General features: G+C 45.9%; 1 protein-coding gene across 1 annotated transcript in view; it reads left to right on the plus strand.

Moving 5' to 3' along the window:
• Positions 1-24,504, plus strand: part of epha2.L (EPH receptor A2 L homeolog) — a 30,613-nt gene extending 6,109 nt beyond the window's left edge. The window contains 18 exon segments of the mRNA NM_001087611.1: positions 3,735-3,802; positions 5,397-6,063; positions 17,054-17,209; positions 17,314-17,649; positions 17,761-17,885; positions 18,039-18,195; positions 18,426-18,525; positions 19,006-19,061; positions 19,152-19,229; positions 19,231-19,258; positions 19,261-19,277; positions 19,373-19,558; positions 19,657-19,718; positions 19,870-20,079; positions 20,306-20,455; positions 20,825-21,018; positions 21,286-21,441; positions 22,869-24,504. Coding sequence (NP_001081080.1) covers positions 3,735-3,802; positions 5,397-6,063; positions 17,054-17,209; positions 17,314-17,649; positions 17,761-17,885; positions 18,039-18,195; positions 18,426-18,525; positions 19,006-19,061; positions 19,152-19,229; positions 19,231-19,258; positions 19,261-19,277; positions 19,373-19,558; positions 19,657-19,718; positions 19,870-20,079; positions 20,306-20,455; positions 20,825-21,018; positions 21,286-21,441; positions 22,869-22,974 — 2,852 coding nt within the window. The 3' untranslated portion in view covers positions 22,975-24,504.
• The last annotated feature ends 1,213 nt before the right edge of the window (positions 24,505-25,717 follow it).

A 25,717-nucleotide genomic window follows, 5' to 3' on the forward strand; every position in this document is an offset into this window, starting at 1 on the left:
TTGAGTTGGCACCGTGCCCTTTCCTTTGTACATGTTCCGACATTTACCTGCCGTACCTCTAATTACTGTTGGTTTTGGTGAATCGGGACATTGTAGTGCAGCCTAGCGAGATTCCTCTGATTCTATTCGCTAATCCCCTGATGACTAGTCACATACCCAGCATTCACGGCTGGGCAGTACCCCATGTCACATACCCAGCTGCGACTGGGCAGTACCCCTATTGGCATGTGGTTATGAGGCAATGGGGAATTTGGGGGCCTGGGAATGAGTCAATAGAGGAATGTGATGGGCCATTGAGAAGCATCTGGGGCAGGAATGGACTTGCAGGTAGGGACGGCAGGAGAAGAAATAGAGGTTACATGGAAGGTTTGAGCAAGACTTTTTGTCTTTCTTGGTCGGTGGCACATTCCTGTAGCCGTCACACTGGTGCCCATGGAGATGGGTCTAATACTGGACCTTCTAAGAACCTTCAGCCACACCAATCAGATGTAGGAGCAGGAGGCAGAGTTGAAAGTTATAGTTGTGACACAGCACAGGATAATGCTACTCTGGTGGGCCAGCTCTGGGTGCCAGGCTCTATTTTACCAAGTAGGGCAATGCCAGGCAGGCTGATTTTTAGTGTTGTGTCACCTGTAGCTCCATGGAATGGTAACAAAATGCTCAAAAATGAAAGGGAATCTGTCTGGTGTGAGAAGCAGTATGGCAGCCCCATGAGTTGGGATGGGGCAGTTCAAGCTGATTCCAGTAAAGGGGAAATTCCAGCACAGGAAAGCAGAGCTCAGTATCCTGTTTGGACTCAGTCTTTTCCCCCTGCACTGGCCTTGAGGTCTCGTCTTCCTTCCCCTCGGGCCCGTGTCAGAACGATGGAATTGGAGCAGGTTTCCTCCTCACTGCAGTGTTCTCAGCACCTTACATAGAGTTAGTGGGGGAGGGTGCTGTTCCCTGAAATAGAGTGTAAGCTCTGTGAGACAGGGTATTATGCAGCAAGTCGGGGCAACAGATCTCCCATTTTTGTTATCGTGGTGTCTTAATTCAGCCGCAGCCCTCCAGTTTGGGAATTGGGAACTGTTATCTGGTTGCTAGGGTCCCACTAAACCTAGCGACCATACTTGATTGGCAGATAGAAACATGACAAGGGAATGTCTGAATTCACAATAGTAGAAATAATATTACATCTATAAATCGCTATTCTGGTTGCTGGAGGCACTGACCCCGGCAACCAGATTTAAATTACAGTAGAAATCTGTATGTCCCACAGTAAGTGTCCCGGCTATTCCCTAGAGGAGAATCCTATTATTCGGAGTGAAAGGCAACACTTGAAGTGAGCGGCGCCAATTCCACGTTTATTGTTCGTACCTGCTGTGATTTTACTTTGCCCCTTCAGGCAACTTGGAGTCTGTGGCTTGTTCTGCGCAATCCTGCCCTGATCTTCCCAAATTGCATTTCCATTAATTCTGCTTCAAAAAACCTCCCAATTCATTGTGCAACATTAACCCTTTCATGTCCCAGGCCTGGGCGGTACAGATTAGACATTACCTGGTGCCATAAACTGTCATCATAAAATTTCCCTTTTTGTTTAAATTTCTGTTTCGCTTACTGATATTTGTACAGGTTCCTGTAACTAAACATATCCAAATTCCACACTGTTGAATACATTTGTTTGCCTTGCAGAGCTTCCTTATCTCATCTTCTTAATAGAAACTGGTTGGGGGTTCAAAATCCAGTTGGCTTTTCGGGTGGAATTTGTGTCCACTGGGACAGAATGTTCTGTTATACAGATAGCTAGAATCTCAGCTGCCATAAAGCAGGACAGGACTGCTGCTTACAATGGGGATCAGATAGGATCTGTGCAGCCACTGGGACAGAATGTTCTGTTATACAGATAGCTAGAATCTCAGCTGCCATAAAGCAGGACAGGACTGCTGCTTACAATGGGGATCAGATAGGATCTGTGCAGCCACTGGGACAGAATGTTCTGTTATACAGATAGCTAAAATCTCAGCTGCCATAAAGCAGGACAGGACTGCTGCTTACAATGGGGATCAGATAGGATCTGTGCAGCCACTGGGACAGAATGTTCTGTTATACAGATAGCTAGAATCTCAGCTGCCATAAAGCAGGACAGGACTGCTGCTTACAATGGGGATCAGATAGGATCTGTGTAGCCACTGGGACAGAATGTTCTGTTATACAGATAGCTAGAATCTCAGCTGCCATAAAGCAGGACAGGACTGCTGCTTACAATGGGGATCAGATAGGATCTGTGCAGCCACTGGGACAGAATGCTCTGTTATACAGATAGCTAGAATCTCAGCTGCCATAAAGCAGGACAGGACTGCTGCTTACAATGGGTATTAGGCTGTAAGATAAGGTGTATTACTTGGGGTCTATTCCATGTAGAGTCATTTTTAGGGGACTGAGTGTCCTTCACCCCTGGATATTGGCTGAAAAAGGTCATTCTTCAGTCCTGCACTGTATCATTGTTGCTTACAGACTGAGTTGCCCAGGGAGGTGGAGAGACTGTACAAGGGTTGGTTACACACATAATACTGCGGCCTACAGACCCCCCCCCCCATACACACGCGTGTGTGAGTGGCAAGGAGAGGAGTGGGTTACTCTGCACTTTTGGGGAGACTAAATCTAGAAAGTATATTGTGTCACTTCATATTAATGTGACCACTGGGGGCGCAGTTTGTCTGGAGCTGAGATTCCCTATTGCTGTGGGTGCAGAGTAACACACAAATGATATATAATAGGATTCGGATCAGTAAAACCTCCCACATCTGTATTGGATCATTTCACTGAAATCCCCGAAACCTACGTGCGTCCCACGTGAATGTACCGGCTCCACGGAATTCCTGCCAGGACTCCCTGACCTTCCTGCAACCAGGAGGAACATGTTGGCTGAGGTTGCGGGGAGTTGCCCGGACTTGTACAGGAATCTCTGTCCGAGTGATACAATGTAACACTGACGCGTTCCTTTCCCAAGAAGTCATTGCATTTCTCCTCTTAAAAACCCGAAACGCCAGTGCCAGTATATGAATCAGAGTTTCGCCTCCTTCCACGTAAGAGGCACTCGAGAGGGAGACACGTCCTTAATATTATGTTCATTCATAATATTTTTATTTGCGCCTACAACTTCTGTTATGATCACAGGCCGCTATTTAAAATTTATGTTTATTCTCACTTTCTCTCCCATAAAAAGGCATCCAATCCTTTCTTAAAGGAGAAGTAAAGTTGCAGAAGCCAGTTTATTGCCAATAGATTAGCCACAATAGTGCAAGCTGTAACACTATATTTATTCTGCAGAATGCTTTTCCATACAGCTCTAGATGCTATCAGTTTGTTTAGGATAGCAGCTGCCATATTAGCTTGGTGTGAAATCACTTCCTGCCTGAGTCTCTCCCTGCTCACTCATAGCGCTGAGCTCAGATTACAGCAGGGAGGAGGAGAGAGGAACAAACTGAGCATGCTCAAGCCCTAGCCCTGGAGGTTTAAGCTGAAAACAGTTAGTCTGATACAGAAGCCCATGAGTACACAATAGAAGGAAAGAAATGTGCTGTTTCTTTTGACAGAGGACTCAGAGCAACATTACTTTGAGGGGTTACTGGTGTATTTATATAGACCTTTCTGATAAAGCTTACTTACTTTTAGCCTTTCCTTCTCCTTTAACGTTATCATTTGTATTAATTAGTGAATGCTATGGTAACATGCTCCCTCTCCCTCTCTTTCAGTTGTGCTGCTGGATTTCGAGAAGACTCAAGGAGAACTTGGCTGGCTCACCCACCCATATGGCAAAGGGGTAAGTGCAGAGGAGCCATGTTTGTGCAAGTTACCCCATCCCTGTCCCAAGTTGCCCCACACTGTAATACAATCGCTGGAAAAATAGAGGGAGCTAGAGGACACTGTGGGGCCCACAGCTAGGATTGCCACCCAATAAAACCGATAAAACACTTGCCGGGGCCGGTATTACAAATTTTTTTAATAGCCTTAAGAAAAAGCCCTTGTCCCGCCCCCAATTCGCTCAGTACTTACCTTTTTCACGTTTCTGTCCATCACACGTGTTGCTCCACCCCTTTTGCATGACTGTGTTTGACTCCACCCCGTTTACATCACGGTCCGCCCCTTTTTGTTCCAACCTACCCACCGGCCAGTAAAACTTTTTAGAAAAGGTGGCAACCCTACCCACAGCTGACCCTATAAATCAAATGTCATGAGTAAAACTAATGTATCTATAGGTTTAATTGTGACATCAATACAGTTTTTTTACTATACTAATGTACCTATTAGGGATGCACCGAATCCACTATTTTGGATTTGGCCGAACCCCGAATCCTTTGCGAAAGATTTGGCCAAATACTGAACCGAATCCGAACCCTAATTTGTATATGCAAATTAGGGGTTGGAGGGGGAAAATATTCTTTACTTCCTTGTTTTCTGACAAAAAGTCAAGCGATTTCCCTCCCTGCCCCTAATTTGCATATGCAAATTCGGTTCGGCTTAGCAGAAGGATTTGGCCGAATCCTAGCTGAATCCCGAACCAAATCCTGGATTCGGTGCATCCCTAGTACCTATAGGTTTAATTGTGACATCAATGCAGTTTTTCTATACTAATGTATCTATAGGTTTAATTGTGACATCAATGCAGTTTTTCTATACTAATGTATCTATAGGTTTAATTGTGGCATCAATGCAGTTTTTCTATACTAATGTATCTATAGGTTTAATTGTGACATCAATGCAGTTTTTCTATACTAATGTATCTATAGGTTTAATTGTGGCATCAATGCAGTTTTTCTATACTAATGTATCTATAGGTTTAATTGTGACATCAATGCAGTTTTTCTATACTAATGTATCTATAGGTTTAATTGTGGCATCAATGCAGTTTTTCTATACTAATGTATCTATAGGTTTAATTGTGACATCAATGTAGTTTTTACTAGGGATGCACCGAATCCACTATTTTGGATTCGGCCGAACCCCCGAATCCTTCGCGAAAGATTCGGTCGAATACCGAACTGAATCCTAATTTGTATATGCAAATTAGAGTTGGGAAGGGGAAAACATTTTTTACTTCCTTGTTTTATGACAAAAAGTCACGTGATTTCCCTCCCCATCCTTAATTTGCATTTGCAAATTAGGATTCGGTTCGGCCTGACAGAAGGATTCGGCCGAATCCTGCTGAAAAAGGCCGAATCCCGAACCGAATCCTGGATTCGGTGCATCCCTAGTTTTTACTATACTAATGTACCTATAGGTTTAATTGTGACATCAATTTAGTTTCTCTTTTACTATGGGGTGATGAGTGGCAGCATATTTTTCCTGCCCCAGTGCCACTTGCTTCTGATTGTGTGTGTAGATATATATATTAATGGTGTGTTTTTGTCTGGCAGTGGGACCTGCTGCAGAACGTGATGAACGGCAGTCTGATCTACATCTACTCGGTGTGCAGTGTGCAGGAGGGGGAGCAGGACAACTGGCTGCGCACCAATTGGATCTACCGTAGCGAGGCGCAGCGCATCTTTGTGGAGCTGAAGTTCACGGTGAGAGACTGCAACAGCTTCCCCGGGGGCTCGGGCACCTGTAAGGAAACCTTCAACCTGTACTACATGGAGTCCGACATCGATTACGGCACCAACTTCCAGAAGCGCCAGTTCCGCAAGATCGACACCATCGCCCCCGATGACATCACAGTGCCGGCCGACTTTGCCTCGCGCAACGTGAAAGTGAACGTGGAAGTGCGCTCCGTGGGGGCCCTCAGTCGCAAAGGCTTCTACCTGGCGTTCCAAGACATCGGGGCCTGCGTGGCGCTGCTTTCTGTGCGTATTTACTACAAGAAATGCCCGTCTGTGGTGCAGGGGATGGCGCAGTTTCCAGAGACCGTTGCTGGTGCCGACTCTCAGTCCTTGGCGAAGGTTTCGGGCAAGTGTGTGAATAACGCTGTGTCGGTCAACAGAGACGATCCCACAATGCACTGCAACACGGACGGAGAGTGGCTGGTACCCATTGGCCACTGCTTGTGCCAACCTGGCTATGAGAAAGTGGGAGACACCTGCCAAGGTAAGTCAGGGGCAAAGATCCAGTATGTTGCACAGCACCCATTGGAGTAACTATTCTGCTCCTCGTGTAATTGGGAGGGGCGAGATTCAACCTGTAGCCAATCAGAGCAGTAGAACAGTCAAGTTGACCCAATTGTCTCTGTGTATATAAAGGGAACTTCATTGTTATATGCAGTCAGTCGATGGGAGGAGGATGAAGAAGAAGGATTTGTTCGGTAGCAGTGAAATTTTACTGTCATGGAAATTTTTTTTTTATTAAAAACGTATCAGTTAATAGTGCTGATCCAGCAGAATTCTGCACTGAAATCAATTTCTCAAAAGAGCAAATAGATTTTTTTATAATTAATTTTGAAATCTGACATGGGGCTAGATATATTGTCAGTTTCCCAGCTGCCCCCAGTCATGTGACTTGTGCTCTGATAAACTTCAGTCACTCTTTACTGCTGTACTGCAAGTTGGAGTGATATCAACCCCCTCCCTTTCCCCCCAGCAGCCAAACAACAGAACAATGGGAAGGTAACAAGATAACAGCTGCCTGGTAGATCTAAGAACAACACTCAATAGTAAAATCCAGGTCCCACTGAGACACATTCAGTTACATTGAGTAGGAGAAACAACAGCCTGCCAGAAAGCAGTTCCATCCTAAAGTGCTGGCTCTTTCTGAAATCACATGACCAGGCAAAATGAGCTGAGATGCACCTACACACCAATATTACAACTAAATACACTTGCTGCTTCAGGAATGACATTTTATATTGTACAGTGAATTATTTGCAGTATAAACAGTGTCATTTAGAAATAAAAACAACATCATAAAAATCGTGATAGAATCCCTTTGAGTCACGAGGAAGCTTGGGGCGACTTCGGAAAACGAAGCGCCGCGTGTGCCCTAGGCGATTTTCCTTTTAGCTGGCGGAGGGCAGGCAGTTTGGTGAGATTGTTGCCCTGAAGAAGAGGAGATTTGTCGCTGGAGCGACTCATTTCCCTGAATGTGCTCGTGTGGCCAGACCCTAAGTAGCCAAGTAAAGGCTTTTGTCTGGAATCAATAGTCTTGTCTGGCCAGTGGGTGCCTCCCATGTTTATTTAGGTGGGGCAGGTCGGGGAACCCGCTCTCTGTGATCTCTATTCATCTCCTCGCTGCTCACATCCCACCCCCCTGCTGGTCCCACACAGACCCGGGCCTTGTGCTTCATTCATGTGCAAAATGTCATTTAGCCCCATTCAGAACTGGCAGTTAGTGGAGCAAATCAGCACATTGGCCGACCGGGTGGCACTTGGGTGGAATGTGTCTGTCAGCTCCGTAACTGCACTGTGGGCAGATTTAATCTCTCAGCTGGAGGGAGGGTGGATTTGGTTTCCGAATTTTTAATGTTTTGTTGTTTCTGGGAACCCCAATGCTGGCACCAGGGCACTGTCACTTTATATAGGGAGTATGTTGGGGTGTCCACATCTCTGGGTCACTATTATTCATTAGTAGCCAAGTCACAGCTTTGCCAGTTGTGCGTCGGAACAATAGCCGTGACTGTTCCCAGGGCCGCGTTGGGGCCAACTCCCAGTTTACGGCAGGTCTATGGAATGCAGGAGGGTGTGCACTGAAACCAACTGCACTTGCAAGTAAAGGTGCCCTGGGCTCTGCGGGGAGTTGAACTTTGGGGCGCCCGCTTGCATTTTACTGCAGATTCAAAGCCACTAAACTGCTCCTTATGGGGAAAGGTCTCTGAGGCAAAAGAGAATTTGTTACAGGGAATATAAATGCAAGTCCTTAAAAACAAGCAGGGGAAGGTGCAAAAATGTCCTTGACTCAGTAGGCCATGTGAAGAACTAGACCACAATGATTTCTGCTATTCTGGACTAAAGGTGGCCATAGACGTAACAATTACGATCTTTCTTGGAAAAGATGTTTCCAGGAAAGATTGTTTGTTTCAATACACACGTGTAGAGCTGAATTATAAGATATACAATAGAAACAATAGAATTCTACCTGTATCTGACGATTCAGCACTAACAATGGCCAATGTTTGGGTCCCTTCAAAGGCAACCGATCAAAATTTTCTGTCCAGCCCGATCGACGAGCCGACCAATATCCAAGTCTTCTGCCGATATGAGTCGGCTCTTTTCCCACCATACACGCACTGAATATCGTACGAAATTTGTTTTGTACGATATTATCTGTGCGTCTATGGCCACCTTTAGGGTGCAGGCAGGGATAGGCAGCCTACTGATCTAGAATTGTTACCTCTCCCCTTTAAAACTCAGATTGCATAATACTGAGATCCCGCAGGCTGCAGAGTAATCTATATATTTGCTACAGACTGCACTGGATTCTGTGTGGCCATGCAGTAGGCATCTGAATGAACTGCTAATCAGCCATGAGTTTAAATGTGCCCAGATGTGCCAGGCTAGGCCTGGGGGGGTGTTTGTAGATAAATGTGTCTGTCCTCCGTGTGGCTGTAAGGGTTAATACTGTCGGTCTCTGGTTTCTCTGGGGTTGTGTAGGGGCAGGAGGCTGACACAATCTGCTAGTAGTTAAACACTGGGGGGGGAGGGGAAGGTGCAATGAGGGGTAATGGCCCCGTGTCCCCTGTCACTGATCACACAGGATTATGGGATTACTTTTATCTCTTGTGTTACACTCCCGACCCCAAAATCTGGTTCTGTTTTCTCCTTCCCTACCCGGGAATTTCCATACCGTCTGCATAGGAGGCTTTGCTTCCCCTTTAATGGCTGTTGGTATCATTTACCCTCTCTCAAATGGTTCCTTCCAGCAGGACCCTCAGTGGTGGTTGATCCCGTCTCCTGAGAGTACGGGGGGGGGGGGGGTAGTTACAACTGCCAGGAGGGTTTGGGAAATCACCTCCCTATGGCAGAGACACCCCAGGACCCACAGGAACAGAACAAAAGGGCCCCGGCATGAGATTTATGCCCCTCTTCTTCCCAAGTCTTAATGATTGTTTGATTAGATCCAGATTCTCCCTGTCTGGCCCCCCCAGAATAGAAACAGGGGTCAAATGCCCCATTCAGGGCAGGAGAGGGGGCCAGACAGAGACAGGAGGGGCCCTGCAGGTGTCCTTAACCCTGAGCCTGTGAGAGCAGGAGGGAGGTATGTGCGGAATGAGAGGCTTTTTAATCACCCCCCCAAGCAGAGGTGCAAAAAGACACAGGAATTTGGCACTGGGTGGGGGGGGCAGATGTTTCTGCCCAAACGACCTGATTCTGACTGATAAAAAAGGGTTGTTTTTGGTCTATGAAGAGAATCTGTAGGGGCTTCAAGTTAAAGGGGAACTAAACTCTTCCAGCAAATTTAAAGAGATATAGTCTCTCTGTGCTGTTTCATGTTAACTACGTGTTAAAGGTAATGTTGTGCCCCACACGCGCGTTCCTGCCAATGATTCACCCCGGGGCTGCGTTACACGGCCGCACTTCCGCTGCACTGGGATTAGGGATCACAATGGGGCTTAATTAAAGGTTCGTTAGAGCGTTAAACCGCCCGTAATCGTGTGTGGTTGGCAGGAGACAGCTTGAATCAGCAGGTGACTATTGGGGAAGGTGATTGGCTGGTGGATCTCCTGCTGTTTTGTTATTCTAGTCTGGGAATGTGCAGACTTGTGCAATTATAACTCTCAACCCCATAAACTCTCCAGCTAATGCAGGAAGGCTTAGCACAGGATACCATAAGTCATTTGTCAGATGAACTTCCCCTTTAGATATCTCTGTTGCTATTTGGAGCCCATCCCGGAGAGGCGCCTGTTTATAGAGGGGGAGGAGCTTTATCTCAGGTCTTTTCATCTCTGGGGTGAATGAAATGAGGTTACTTGACCCCATCCAGGTCCATAGCCATTGGCTTTGGAAGGTGAGGGGCCTCTCGTTATCGTTAGTCTGTTTCATGCAGCCCCTATCCCTAATTTATCTCCCCCGCTCCCTGACAAATAGGCCTGTGTCTAAATAAAGACTTTCTGAGGCCCCACAAGGATCCCCTGCCCCGTGATCCCTACGTGCTGTAACTGCCCCGCAGGGAGCTGACCCCGAGGTTCTGGGAAACAGGACACTGGTTATTTTGGAGCTGATGTTAAATCTCATCTGTATACTGGCCAGCGCCGTCCCGTCCCACTTTGCTAGCATTCATGTTACAGAGGGTCTATGGGAATGAATGGGTTAAATCAGCCTGCAGCTTGTACAGTTAAAAATTAGAAGTTGCATCTGGTTGCTAGGGGCTCGGTTCATGGTAACTTGTAAGCAGCTAGTTATTTCTAAAACTCATTGTTGCTATCGGCAACTGTACTGGGTAACTTGTTCCCAATATCTGGCAGGTCAGATAGATAATCTAAATGTCAGCCCATCTTTATCATTGGACCACACAAGTGACCCGGTTGCCCAGCATAGTCCTATTTGCTGTTCTTTGCTCCAGTGAGAAGAAATTGCAGCCTCCTCGTGGACGTCACAATTGACATTCTGGCTTGGCTTTGTGCATTAGATTGCATTATACAATTGCTGTTCCACCTGTCTCAGTGTGCCCATTCCCCAGTGCTAGCTGTGATTGGTCAGTTGTTATTTTCCAAGGTGAGGGCACGCTACCTCTGTTAGTTACTAGTTAGTCTCGCTTGTGACATCATCTCTTATTGCCATGCCTTAAAATCACACCCACAGCCTGGTGCATTGTCCACCGCTGGGCACTGTAAGTGCCAGATATTTATATCATCGAGATGCACAAGCGGCTGCCAGTCCTGTTTGCCAGGAAATGATTCAGGGCCGACAGGTGATCTGGGTGCTGTGTATCATGTAACCTGCAAAACCGTGGGAACCGGGAGGGGCTGTTACTAAGCAGGGCGGGGTGGTTAACTTCCTCCTGCCAGTAGCCATTATCTTTTTTGCCTTGCCACAAGGTATGAGCCACCGCCGGCTCTCTGTCTCCCTACTGCACTTGCCCTGCTGCACTATTGTGACATCACTCTTTTTAAAGTTCTGCCATGGTCTGTCCTATTAAATGTGTGTTTGACCTGTTGGCTGATACTTCGCTAAATGCCAAATCCTGAGCCACCCAGGCTAGTGCCGCAATGAGGGGATCCTGCATCTCTCACTCCGCTTTGTGGGTTCACTCTTTCTTTGTGCTGCTTCAGAGGAAGAGCAGGAAGAAGAATGCGCCCGGGCAGCAAACAGGAAAGGCTGAATTGTGTGGGATATCCGATGTGGATATGATGGAATTTGTACCGGATAATCGGCTACCGGTGGGGACCCTGCGGCAAAAGCCCATCTGGTGCTGTCAGGATAGAAGCAGGCACCGTGCCTAGAAACGTGTCTGTATATGTTTTATATAAAGAGATCAGTAGTTTTGTTTCCTCTGCCTTATCTCTCCCACTCTCCTAGTTGGACGTGCCGATGGAATCTCCCGGCAGCAGTGCTGTAAATGTACAATGTAATAATAAGGGGTGTTTCCAAGGTCACTATGAGGCCAAACACTGATTCTGCCCTGTAAACTACCCCTGCTCTATTATGTCCAATACAGGGAAGGGTGTGAAAATGATAAATCTATATATATATATATATATATATATATATGAGTTGTTTCGCTTTGTTCCCACAGCGTCACGCTAGAACGGAGCAGGAATTCTCTGTTTGATTTCGCCGCTCACCTGCGCAGCACATGGGGCATTTAGCAATGGGGCTTTACTGAATAAATGTTGATTTAAGGCCGTCGCACGGGGAGGGAGGAGAATAAACTGGAAGAAAGGTGAATTCCTTTTACAGCAACACTAAAATCGGTGTTTACAGCATTGCTGCCTGGTGAAGCCTGTGACTGATTTTACTTGGAGAGAGGGAGACAGAACGACTGGGGGGCAGCAGATGATTCATCCCCCCTAGATATTAACAACTAACAATCCCAAACCCTCCCAATAGCAAACATGGCTGAAACAATGACGGAGGGGGGTATTTAATTAGATCGGAGCGACGATTGCCGGAACTGACTCCACTTTATGGCCTCGTATTCTGGCAAGTAGGGACCGGCCAGGAATCCGCGTTACTCATACCCCCAACCATTCATTTTAGAGCGCAAGCCTGTAAAACTACACCTTCATCTCTGCTCCCTTCTTTTCATAGGTAGAAACGGCCATAAAATGATACGTTGGCCCGGAATCAAGAGGCTGCTTGTTCTCTTATGGGAACCAGACATAAATGTGACTCTCCAGCTGTGAGCGTGGGCTGCTCCTACTGGAATGGGGGGGCACCGAGGTCTGGGAATAATTGACCTTGATGACTGTTCACTGTCTGCTGTCCCTGAAATAGAAGAAGCCAAGAACTGAGTTTTTAAAAAGGAAACTTAACCTTAAAGCTAAATATTAGTAAACAGTTGGAAGGGTTACTGTCTGCTCTCTCTCATTTCCCTACAGAAATAGGGATTGGTAACACTAGATAGGTACCTAATATATAGAGACAAGAGGAAAGTGTTGGAAGGGTTACTGTCTGCTCTCTCTCATTTCCCTACAGAAATAGGGATTGGTAGCACTAGATAGGTACCTAATATATAGAGACAAGAGGAAAGTGTTGGAAGGGTTACTGTCTGCTCTCACTCATTTCCCTACAGAAATAGGGATTAGTAACACTAGATAGATACCTAATATATAGAGACAAGAGGAAAGTGTTAGAAGGGTTACTGTCTGCTCTCTCTCATTTCCCTACAGAAATAGGGATTAGTAACACTAGATAGATACCTAATATATAGAGACAAGAGGAAAGTGTTGGAAGGGTTACTGTCTGCTCTCTCTCATTTCCCTACAGAAATAGGGATTGGTAACACTAGATAGGTACCTAATATATAGAGACAAGAGGAAAGTGTTGGAAGGGTTACTGTCTGCTCTCTCTCATTTCCCTACAGAAATAGCGATTGGTAACACTAGATAGGTACCTAATATATAGAGACAAGAGGAAAGTGTTGGAAGGGTTACTGTCTGCTCTCTCTCATTTCCCTACAGAAATAGGGATTGGTAACACTAGATAGGTACCTAATATATAGAGACAAGAGGAAAGTGTTGGAAGGGTTACTGTCTGCCCTCTCTCATTTCCCTACAGAAATAGGGATTGGTAACAGTAGATAGGTACCTAATATATAGAGACAAGAGGAAAGTGTTGGAAGGGTTACTGTCTGCTCTCTCTCATTTCCCTACAGAAATAGGGATTGGTAACACTAGATAGGTACCTAATATATAGAGACAAGAGGAAAGTGTTGGAAGGGTTACTGTCTGCTGTGCTCTCATTTTCCAATGGATATAGGGACTGGTATCACTGGGCAGGTGTCTAATATATACTTTCAGACAATGTTCTATTCTTTTTGTTGTGCTGTTGGGTATTATTAAGTTTGATTTAATAGGAGAGGCCTAATTTTGGGTTTAACCTGACTCTCTGTTTCTATTTTGTGATACAAGCAGAAGGATTATAGGTGTATGTTCTAGTGACACTGCTATTGCACAGAAAGGGTAAAGGCGTTACTAAAGGGGAAGTTAAACAAGAGACTTTATGCACAGCCGGCATTTCTCTTCTCTCTCATTAATTCCCCAGTTGGGAGCGGGTTCCATTCCTCATCCTTTCTAGATAATATTAAACGGAAAGTTTGTGTTCTGTAGAACAAATTGGGGGCAGAGGTCAGTGTGAGGAGGAGGAGGAGAGGGGTAAGTCGGCCCCTCAGGGGAAACGGTGTTTTCATTCAGGACAGAGGCAGCTTCTGAGACCACCTTGCTGTCTGTGCCTGTGGACAAGGTGGGGATTCCTGGGGTGGATAAATCCGGGTTTCTGAGCAGCAGGGGGTTTAGAAAAGGAAAAAATGAGTTAATCTTTGGACAAGGGTAGGGGGTTAATGTGGGGCAAGTGACTTGGGACCTTCACACCTCTGGGGCTGTTGTAGAATTATATATGTGTTACAATCAGTAAAACTTCTAAATGTATCTTTGAGTGCACAGGCAGCCCCTATAGAAACGCTGCACTATGGAAAGTACAACTCCCAGCACCCACCGACTCGACCTATAGGAACGGCTGTGACAGAACCGGAATTGCTCAGAAGTATGAGCGGCATGTGCCTGTTTACTGAGCCCTTTGTCCCACTCCGGAAAGAAGCAGTTTAAAGGCCACAATGACTGTTCCCAAATGAGCACATTGTTATTTGTTGTCAAAATGGGACAATTCAGTGATTGGTAATGTTGGGGCAGTGCTGGCAGTTGGTGTGAGTGGTAGTGTTCTGGCAGTGCTGAGAGTTGACAGTTGGTGTGAATGGTAATGTTGGGGCTCTGCTGGCAGTTGGTGTGAGTGGTAGTGTTGGGGCAAAGTTGGAAGTTCAGGGACGGTGCTGGCAGTTTGTATGAGTGTTAGTGTTGGGGACAATGCGGGGGAGTATCTAGCTGGCAGGTGTGTAGGAATTGCAGTCAGAAGCCAAACAAGCCATGAGTTCCCCCAGCAGGTTGTTTAGAGAATCCTGTTTTCAGATAAGTCACTGTTGCTATAGTTACAGGAGTCTTTGTAACCCCCATGGGGCATGAAAAAATTCAAAATGTCCATCTGCCTATGGGGCAGACAAGACTGGCAGAAAGGTTGCCCAGGAACTCCCCCGCTGTTGGTTGAGAATAGAACGATCCATTGTTCCCATTCTAACAGCCATGGCAGCTCCACTCTCCCTATTAATCAGCTTCTCCACCTCTCGCTCCATGTCCTTAATATTCATTATCTCTCCCTGCCCAACACCCGTGCTTTGGGGGCCCTTTGGGGGTGTGACTGCACCAGCGTTTGTTCCATAAGGCTCAGCAGCCTGGGGGGGGGCTGAATTAATTCCTCCAAATTAAATCATTGGCCATTTGGGCTCTAATGTGCATGAAAATGTACTGATCCTCTCTCTCTACGATGGGGGGCCCCTACTGCGGGCAGATGCTCTGAGCCCCCATTCCCCCTCAGCAGCATTTCCCTTTTGTGCCGCGGCCCATTCATGGCAACACAAAGGCTGACACTTAGTCTGGGGAGCGCAGACCTCTCCATCCTCTACTGACGACTTGTCAGGTCAACACTTGCTTTTGACCTTTCATTAATCTGCCTGGGAAAATGCAGAGGGGGGGGGACTTGATAAGCTGTCGGGGGGGCCTCTTCACACTGGGCCTCTTGGGTATTTATAGAGATTTGTTAAAAAAATTAAAAAACAGGATATTGTGCAACTCCCCGCAGGCCTGTGGCCCCAGAGAGCCAACATGGAAGGAGCAGATCCTCAGTCCCCCCCCCCCACCCGGTGTTATTTGGCCGGTCAGGGGCAGATCACTGAGGGCAAATAAGTGTTATTGTGTTAGTTCAACCCTGACCCCCAGGATCATAGAGGTTTATGAGACACGGGGTCGGATTAGCTGCAAATCCCTCTAAATATTGATAAATCCCATGTTAAGGTCACGGGAAATATAGAATATAGAGCTGGGCAAACACTCGGATCCCTGACGATTCTTTATTTATTATTATAATTAGCTTTGCCTTTATCTTATCTACTGACCCCCCCCACTGCCTTCTCAAGGGCCCCTCTCGCTCGTTGCCAGTGAATAAGAGCAGGGGATTAAGTTGTAATTCTTGGTGCCTTTGGTTTATTTTAGCAAACTCATTTTCTTTGGGTCCCAACCCTCAGCCTCAGGCAGGAGACGAGCTGGTGGAGCCCCCACTGCAACCTTTTTCCATCCCTATTGATATTTCTGGGTTTTTTTTGTCCTTAATCCTCTGATCTGGTCGTACTTGCCCTTTTGTCTCTGTGCAAATCACCTGTGTCCCACCTCCAACCTGAGGCGCATGAAAGAATGTGGTGAATGTGGTGGGAGCCCAGTACTGCAGTCCAGTGAGTCTGACTATTGCTGCCTTTCCTTGGAGGCCGGCCGGGACCCCACTGAGCTTTAGAAATGTAAATACCCCCCCCCCCCGCCACAAGGAAGGGCCACATCTGTTTTTGCCTTTGATGCCCCATGTGGAATGTAAATACAAGGGTTTAACAAGCTGGTGCTTTATTATAGGCCATTTGATGTTATTGCTGCACCTCCTGTATTTGCTGGTCCCATTCCTGCCCACCTCAGTCGGACCCTACGGTTGTTCTCTTTGCTGCTCACGTCTTTGAGAAGAAGTTATTTCTAAAGCGAGGGGACACTGGTTCCCCCCCTCAATGCTGCCGTTTGTTAGATTTTCCCATCGTAAGTAGATGAACCGGTTGAGCAGGAGCCGACTGCTCCTCACCTTCTACCCAGAGAGGCCTCATGTGAGGAGAAGTATCTGTAGAACCGGATACCCACGTGGCTTTTTCTGCCCTTCGGTCACAGTGATTAATGACACACTGAGCTCTCTCTCTTGTGTTTGGGGGTGGGGGGGGGGTTTAAACGGGCACATTGCTCCCCCTGTCTTCTCATGGGGCCCCTAAACACTAGTTGGATGCAGAGAAAAAGTAAAGAAACTCGCATTGTACCCCACAGATTTACTGTGCACCAGTGACTCTCTATATCAGGCCTCATGATTAAACTACAACTCCCATCATCCTCAGGGATACTGAGCCTTGTGATAAAGAAAGAGCCAGAGATCTTCTGATTAGAGTGTAGGTTATTTACCCGGGGCCCCTTGGCTACTATACAGCTCTGTTGATTGGAGCTATGGCCAAGTGGGGAAAGGGGTTAAATTCCCCCTCCCCCCGGGTTCCTCAGCCCCCTCCTCAGCTTCTATTAAATCCAGTAATAAGGGAGCCTGGCGCTGTAAAACCACCAAATAAACGGATCCAGACAACAAGCGCTCTGTGCTCACCAGCGAGGGTCCTCATTTATCACAGCCGGTTACTCAGTGCTGTATAGACTGGGGGGGGGTGATGGACTCGGTGCTGTAGGGGCATGAGGGCACCTTGCTCTGACTCCTCTTGTGATGCTAAAATGATCCCTGCTCTTGTATAATCCGTATGGCAGTTCCTTTCCTAGCTTGTGATTGGCAAATACTCAGTGGCCTCTCTTCTTCCACAGCTTGCCAGCCAGGATTCTACAAGTCAGAAACCTCCAACGGACCCTGCCAGCTCTGCCCGGATCATACAGAACCCACCAGCCAGGCTGCCACTTTCTGCCCCTGCAACGATGGATTCTTCCGCTCCACCTCCGACCCCAGCTCTGACCCTTGCACCAGTAAGTCATGGGAGATTGGGGTACCCTTTTATTAGTAAGGCACCAGCAGTTGGTATAATTGGGTTTGTAGTAGAACCGGATCTGACCCATGGTTTTTCCCTCAGGTTTCCCATCTGCCCCCCGTGACCTCACTGCAGTTGACTTAGGATCAAAGGTGATGCTGCGCTGGTTGCCCCCCAGTAACTCCGGGGGCCGCAGTGACATCACATACACGGTGACGTGTGAGAAGTGTGCGCCAGAGGCCAGCGAGTGCACCCCCTGCGATCATAACAGTATCCGTTTTTCCGAAAACCCTCTGGAACTGAAAGGCACCACCATCACCATCATGGACCTGGAGCCTCATCTCAACTACTCCTTCACAGTAGAAGCACGGAATGGTGTTTCTGGTTCCGGCTCCAGCCGCAGTTACGCAACTCTGAGGATCAGCCTGAACCAAACTGGTAATGAATTCGGGCCCCTGACCGCCCCACTTATACCTCCATAGTGTTGTGTTTATCTGTGTGGGGTCTGGTTGTCCCATGAGCAGGTTCTAACTCTTATGTCTTCTGCAGAACCCCCAAAAGTCACCTTCATAACCCTGGATAACCAGGGGACCAACTCCCTCAGCATGTCCTGGTCGGTGCCTCCTCGCCAGCAGACCCGCGTCTGGAAGTACGAAGTCACCTACAGTAAGAAGGTAAGTTGTGTCCTTCAGAATAGGTTACTGTTAAAGACCAAGATGAGTAGTACAGCACAGATCTGCTTCCCAGAGGTAGTGGCCTTGTGTAAAATGAGTTCTCCTCCTGATACGCCAGTTTCCTGATTGGTGAATGTTTTGGTTTGGTTGCAGCACGATGCCAACAGTTACTCGGTGCAGCGGTGCGAGGGCAACTCCGTCACCCTCCTGAAACTCACCCCAGGGACCACCTATGTCGTCCGGGTGCAGGCGCTGACACAAGAGGGAGTCGGGGTTTACAGCAGGGACTATGAGTTTGAAACTTTGTCTGGTGAGTAACGGTGATCAGATCATTGTCCTTAGCCTGGTGGGGCCCTGACGCTAAGATCCTGGGGCCACCAGCATCATGTAGTGACTGTAAAGTGAATTCCCTGGTGCTCCTCGCTTTATGGCATGAGACACAAGGAAGAATTACTTCTCCTTTATGTTTAATGTTGGTGTTTGTACTTGAACTTGCCCATCGTTTGCTTGAATCCGTTTTGCTTGTGGTTTCTCCTGCAGTTGAGGAAAGCTCTAACAAGGCCGCTGTTATTGGTGGTGCCATCGCCGGGTCCATTATAATCGCCATCTTTGTGGGCGTCATTATCTTCATGCACCGGAGGTACCATTACTGTCTTACTCTGTTTCTCAATCCTCCCTGACCCCCAGTTCTCCATAACCTCTAGTTGTCCATGACCCCCAGTTCTCCCTTTCCTCTAATCCTCCCTGACCCCCCAATACTCCATAACCTCCAGTCCTCCCTGACCCCAAATCCTCCCTGACCCCCATTTCTCCATATCCTCCAGTTCTCCATGACCCCCAATCCTCCCTGAAACCCCAATCCTCCTTGACCCCCAATTTTCCAAATCCTCCCTGACCTCCAGTCCTCCTGACCTCCAGTCCTCCTGACCCCCAGTTCTCCAAAACTTCCAGTTCTCCATGACCCCCAATTCTCCATAACCTCCAGTTCTCCATAACCCCAATCTTCCCTGACCCCCAGTCCACCATAAGCTCCAGTTCTCTGTGACCCCCAATTCTCCCAATCCCCCTAACCCCCCACCAGTGTCTAATCTTCCTCTCTAATAATCCTCTCCCTCACCAGCCGGAGGAACCCCAATATCCGCCATAGTGAGGAGGACATCTACTTCTCCAAGCCTGGTAAATATTTCATACATTGAGAGTTTTTACATTTTTTGTTGTCCTAATATCTTCACTCTCTAACACCGCTTGTTCATTCTCCCCTCTCAGATCAACTGAAACCCCTTAAGACCTACGTGGACCCCCATACATATGAAGATCCCAACAAGGCCGTGCTGAAATTCACCACTGAGATTTCGCCCAACTCCATCACGCGCCAGAAAGTAATCGGAGCAGGTGAGGCTTTGCATGCCCATTACCCTCAGTAATTTTATGACATTGCAGTAAAGTGTGATGATGAGAACAGGCAGTAAATACGGAATATTTTGCAGGTGAATTTGGGGAAGTGTTTAAAGGAATCCTGAAGCTGCCGGGGAAGAAAGAATCAACAGTTGCCATTAAAACCCTAAAGGCCGGCTACACGGAGAAGCAGCGCAATGACTTCCTCAGCGAGGCGAGCATCATGGGACAGTTCTGTCATCATAACATTATCCGCCTGGAGGGGGTGGTCTCCAAATGTAAGAAAAACCCCTCCCATTTCCTTTTTTTTGACAGTCTCTGTATATCCCCCTCTCTCTTTCTGACCGACCCCCTCACATGTGCTCTCCCCCCGCAGATAAGCCAATGATGATCGTTACTGAACACATGGAGAACGGAGCCTTGGACAAGTTCTTAAAGGTATAAGCGTTCAGTCCCTCCATATAACCGACTGGCTCTGCTGTCTCTCTGGGCCCTACAACATGAGTCTGCTTCTCTATCCCATAAGCTTTAACTAATATGATGGAGTGTTGGTTGCCCAAGTCTCACACCTCTTTGTCCGTGTCCGCAGGATAATGACGGAGAGTTTAGCCCCATCCAGCTGGTGGGAATGCTCCGAGGTATCGCCGCCGGTATGAAGTATCTTTCGGAGATGAACTACGTGCACCGCGATCTGGCTGCTCGGAACATTCTGGTGAACAGCCAACTGGTGTGCAAAGTGTCTGATTTTGGGCTCTCTCGAGTGCTGGAGGATGACCCCGAGGCTACTTATACCACTAGTGTAAGTTCCACTGTAGTGGCCAGTGGTGGGATTGTCTTGCTGAGAATGCTGGGAGTTGTGGTCTTTTCCTATAGTATACACCAGTCCTGAGTGGAAGTAAAATAGAGTACAGGACAGTAAATTGGGTTGGGGCAAGAACTTGAGGGACACTCCTGTACCCCCGTCCTGCCCTTAAAGCCAAAGGCTACACTAGCAGGGAGTTCTGATCATGTGCTTTCACTTGCAGGGGGGAAAGATCCCGATCCGTTGGACGGCCCCTGAAGCCATCTCTTACCGGAAGTTCACCTCCGCAAGTGACGTGTGGAGCTACGGAATTGTCATGTGGGAAGTGATGTCATACGGGGAACGACCTTACTGGGAAATGTCCAATCAGGAGGTGAGTATGCTCTCTGGGCAGACTGTAGGCTGTTCCTGCTGAACTGTACTTAGTACAAGGCAATAGCTGGGCTGTTCCTGCTGAACTGTACTTAGTACAAGGCAATAGTTAGGCTGTTCCTGCTGAACTGTACTTAGTACAAGGCAATAGTTAGGCTGTTCCTGCTGAACTGTACTTAGTACAAGGCAATAGTTAGGCTAGCTAAGTCATACAGGCTTCTGTGAGGGGGGTTAGGGTGTTACAGAAGGAAAGTGGAAACAATAGCAGCTGAGACAAGGCTGAAACTGCAGGTGGAGGTGGATGTTTAATTAGTGTATAACAGTCTGTAGGGTGAACCGACTGTGCCTAACACCAGGGTGACTATTGCAGGTCATGAAGGCCATTAACGAGGGTTTCCGACTCCCGGCCCCCATGGACTGCCCGTCGGCCATTTACCAACTAATGATGCAATGCTGGCAGCAGGAGCGCAACCGCCGGCCCAAGTTCCCCGATATCGTCAGTATCCTGGACAAGCTGATCCGAGCCCCCGACTCTCTCAAGACATTGGCTGATTTTGACCCAAGGTTTGTGATGTAGTAGTGCTCCCCCTGGTGCTGGGTGGGAGGGATTATCTCTGAGGCTCGGGAGTCCGTATTAGTGGCAGTAGGTCTGATTTAGGGAACTCATTGATTTACTTTGGGCCTTAAACTAAAGGCTATCGCCCCCTGCCCCAAATACAAATCTCAGTACCAACTTCTGATTGGCTAGGGGATCATCTAATCCCAGCAGGGAACTATATTGTCTGTTTAGGTTGAGAGAGTGACCCCCAGCTTCTCTTGTTGCCCCCTCAGAATCTCCATTCGGCTGCCCAGTACCAGCGGGTCGGAAGGAATGCCATTCAGAACCATCGCTGAGTGGCTGGACTCCATCAAGATGCAGCAGTACACCGAATTCTTCATGGCCTCCCCCTATAACTCAATGGATAAGATCATTCTCATGAACCAAGAGTGAGTGTCCTTATCCACCAGAGGGGGGCACAGTCACCCAGAATGTACTTCTATTTAAATTAGAGGTCTAGCTCTGCTGCCTAGAGGTGCCTGGGCCAGATTTAGTAAGGAAGATAGGAGAAAATAAACGTATTAATGACCATTACAAAATACATAGACCCTCTGTTACTCCTTTGTTACTCCTGTATTACTCCTCTGTTACTCCTGTATTACGCCTTTGTTACTCCTGTATTACTTCTTTGTTACTCGTGTATTATTCCTTTGTTATTCCTCTGTTACTTCTGTATTACTCCTCTGTTACTCCTGTATTCCTCCTTTGTTACTGCTCTGTTACTCCTGTATTACTCCTTTATTAATCCTGTATTACTCCTCTGTTACTCCTGTATTACTCCTATGTTACTCCTGTGTTACGCCTTTGTTACTCCTGTATGACTTCTTTGTTACTCCTGTATTATTCCTTTGTTATTCCTCTGTTACTTCTGTATTACTCCTCTGTTACTCCTGTATTCCTCCTTTGTTACTGCTCTGTTACTCCTGTATTACTCCTTTATTAATCCTGTATTACTCCTCTGTTACTCCTGTTTTACTCCTGTATTACTCCTATGTTACTCCTGTGTTACGCCTTTGTTACTCCTGTATGACTTCTTTGTTACTCCTTTGTTATTCCTTTGTTATTCCTCTGTTACTTCTGTATTACTCCTCTGTTACTCCTGTATTCCTCCTTTGTTACTGCTCTGTTACTCCTTTGTTACTCCTGTATTACTCCTTTATTAATACTGTATTACTCCTCTGTTACTCCTGTTTTACTTCTTTGTTACTCCTGTGTTACGCCTTTGTTACCCCTGTATGACTTCTTTGTTACTCCTGTATTATTCCTTTGTTATTCCTCTGTTACTTCTGTATTACTCCTCTGTTACTCCTGTATTCCTCCTTTGTTACTGCTCTGTTACTCCTGTATTACTCCTGTATTACTCCTTTATTAATCCTGTATTACTCCTCTGTTACTCCTGTTTTACTTCTTTGTTACTCCTGTATTACTCCTATGTTACTCCTGTATTACTGTGAAAAGGGCGTTGTTCTAACGGCATCCACCTGCGTTGCTGCTCTCTCTCCTTGTTAGATCACGCCAGCCAGACCAATGCAATACTTTAAAAACGAGGGATACATTGGAGCACACAATCCGCAGGCTCTGCTGCAGAATATTTTATTTGATCAAATAAAATATTTTGCAGCAGAGCATGCGGATTGTGTGCTCCAATGTATCCCTCATTTTTAAAGTACTCCTTTGTTACTCCTGTATTACTACTGTATTATTCCTTTGTTACTCCTTTGTTACTCCTGTATTACTACTGTATTATTCCTTTGTTACTCCTTTGTTACTCCTGTATTACTCCTGTGTCTAAGCCGCCATGTTTTCTTCCTCCCAGAGACATCAAGCACATGGGCATCCGGCAGACAGGGCACCAGAAACGCATCGCATTTAGTATCCTGGGACTGAAGGAACACGCCAGCACTATGGGCATCCCCATCTGAGGACCAACTGCACCTGTAACCACGGCAATATCCTCCATCCGAGGACCCCACCGTCTGCATTTTTATTGCCTTTGCGTTATAAAGGCAGAAGACCCCCCCCTCTCTGTGGACCCCCCACAAAATGTTGAACATACTTGAAGTGTAAGGTCAGCAGGGAGAGACTGAAGCTTTTACATATAACGCAGCTTCTCCCCCTGCTGACGTGCACATGGATTCTTCCACCTGTGGTGCTTGTGCTGGGGTTCACTGCACTTTCTAAATGCAGGGGGGGGGGCATGTAGATGAACTGCCAGTGGTGGGTCCTGGAGATGCCCCATATCAGACTGATGCTGCTAAATAACATCTCACTATGGCAACAGCCGCCCGGCCTATGGATGAGAAATACAAAGCAATGAACCATTTTAGGAACTTGCTTTCTCATTGGTCAGAACCTGCGGTGCTGAGACGTGGCCCTTGCGGACCGTGGGGCTATAAAGGGGCAGCGTCTTTGCTGGACTTGGCAGAGCACTTTGTGTTTATACATACGGAGATTAATGAAGCGACACCCCCCTGGTCTAGGACTCCCAGATACCCTGTGACTCGGAGCTGCTGGAGACGTGAAACATCTGGTTGGGGGGGGGGTTGATAAATTCCGAGCTTGGTCGCTCATTACCCTTTTTATTGTATTTATAGACTTTTTACTGTTTTCAGATTTATTTTAGCCTCGGTACCAGAATGGAAATGGTGGGGCGGCTCTCCCTGAATGCTGAGCCCCCAACAGCCACCCCTCCCCCGACTGCCCAATTTAGATCATTTGCCATGAAATGTACATTTTGTTATAATTAAGACGACATTTTGCAATTGATCTTTCTTTTTACAATATTTGTAGAATTATAGTTGCCAGGGCCAAAGGCCTTAGCAACAATACTGTAATTTTCTAATCTATATATAGTACAAAGTAGAAAGACCCATTGCAAAGCTGCTTAGATCGCTCCTATCTAAGTGAACTTCCTAGATCATAAACCAGAGAAATTCATGTTATACTACAGCTCCCAGCGTCATAGATTGTGGGAGAATGCTGGGAAATGTAGTTTAAACAGTGCGCTTCCCTCCTTAGTTCACATAGTCGGGTATTGGCGCTCTACTGGCTGAGGAATTAGATCTCCCAGAATCCATTGTGCCAACTAATCTGGCTGGGATTGCTGGGAAATGTAGTCCCGCCATAGCTGGAGGTTTCCTCTCCTTCCGTTATAAAATTGTACATTCAGTTGAACACAAGAGGCATTTAATGGCATTTAGTTATCTGTTCCTAATCGTTTAGATTCATGTCGATATTTCCAAGTGCCTTGTTACTCGCCCGGGAGTTTCCTCACTGTACCCCCCACCATTCCCCTCTAATTTATTTCTGTGCCTTTCTCTATGTAGGACGGGGCCTCTCTCAGTGTTATTATTGTTCTATATGCCATAATTATTTATTTTTTTATATTTATTGATAGAATGTCGGCTGTCAGTTTCTCCGAAATAAACCCGCACATTAGTTTTTCAGAGGAATGCGACTTGTGTGTTATTTAATCATTTGAGGGAGGGATTCTTTTTATTTTGGGAGTGTGTGGAGCTACATATACTGGAGAAGACTGGATATGATCACTATATATAAATATATAAGGGGGATATGATCACTATATATAAATATATAAGGGGATATGATCACTATATATAATTATATAAGGGGATATGATCACTATATATAAATATATAAGGGGATATGATCACTATATATAAATATATAAGGGGATATGATCACTATATATAAATATATAAGGGGATATGATCACCATATATAAATATATAAGGGGATATGATCACTATATATAAATATATAAGGGATATGATCACTATATATAAATATATAAGGGGATATGATCACTATATATAAATATATAAGGGGATATGATCACTATATATAAATATATAAGGGGGATATGATCACTATATATAAATATATAAGGGAGATATGATCACTATATATAAATATATAAGGGGATATGATCACTATATATAAATATATAAGGGGATATGATCACTATATATAAATATATAAGGGGATATGATCACTATATATAAATATATAAGGGGGATATGATCACTATATATAAATATATAAGGGGATATGATCACTATATATAAATATATAAGGGATATGATCACTATATATAAATATATAAGGGGATATGATCACTATATATAAATATATAAGGGGATATGATTACTATATATAAATATATAAGGGGAATATGATCACTATATATATAAATATATAAGGGGATAGGATCACTATATATAAATATATAAGGGGATATGATCACTATATATATAAATATATAAGGGGAATATGATCACTATATATAAATATATAAGGGATATGATCACTATATATAAATATATAAGGGATAGGATCACTATATATATAATATATAAGGGGGATATGATCACTCTATATAAATATATAAGGGGGGACAGTAATGAAATAGAGAAAGTACAGATGTACAGAACCAAAATTAGAAAAAAGTTGTCTGTGTCCAAAGATTTATGGACCTAACTGTATATATAGTGATCATATCCCCCTTATTTATTTTTGCTGAAAAATTTGCATACATTTTGGCAGAAATCTGTATTTATTTGCCCTTTATTAAATCTCACCCTGTGCCCCAATTCTGGGTGTGATTCAGAGGCTGTATATACAGTAATTATACATATATATATA

The sequence above is a fragment of the Xenopus laevis genome, chromosome 7L (assembly GCF_017654675.1).
Source record: "Xenopus laevis strain J_2021 chromosome 7L, Xenopus_laevis_v10.1, whole genome shotgun sequence".
Lineage (NCBI taxonomy): Eukaryota > Metazoa > Chordata > Amphibia > Anura > Pipidae > Xenopus > Xenopus laevis.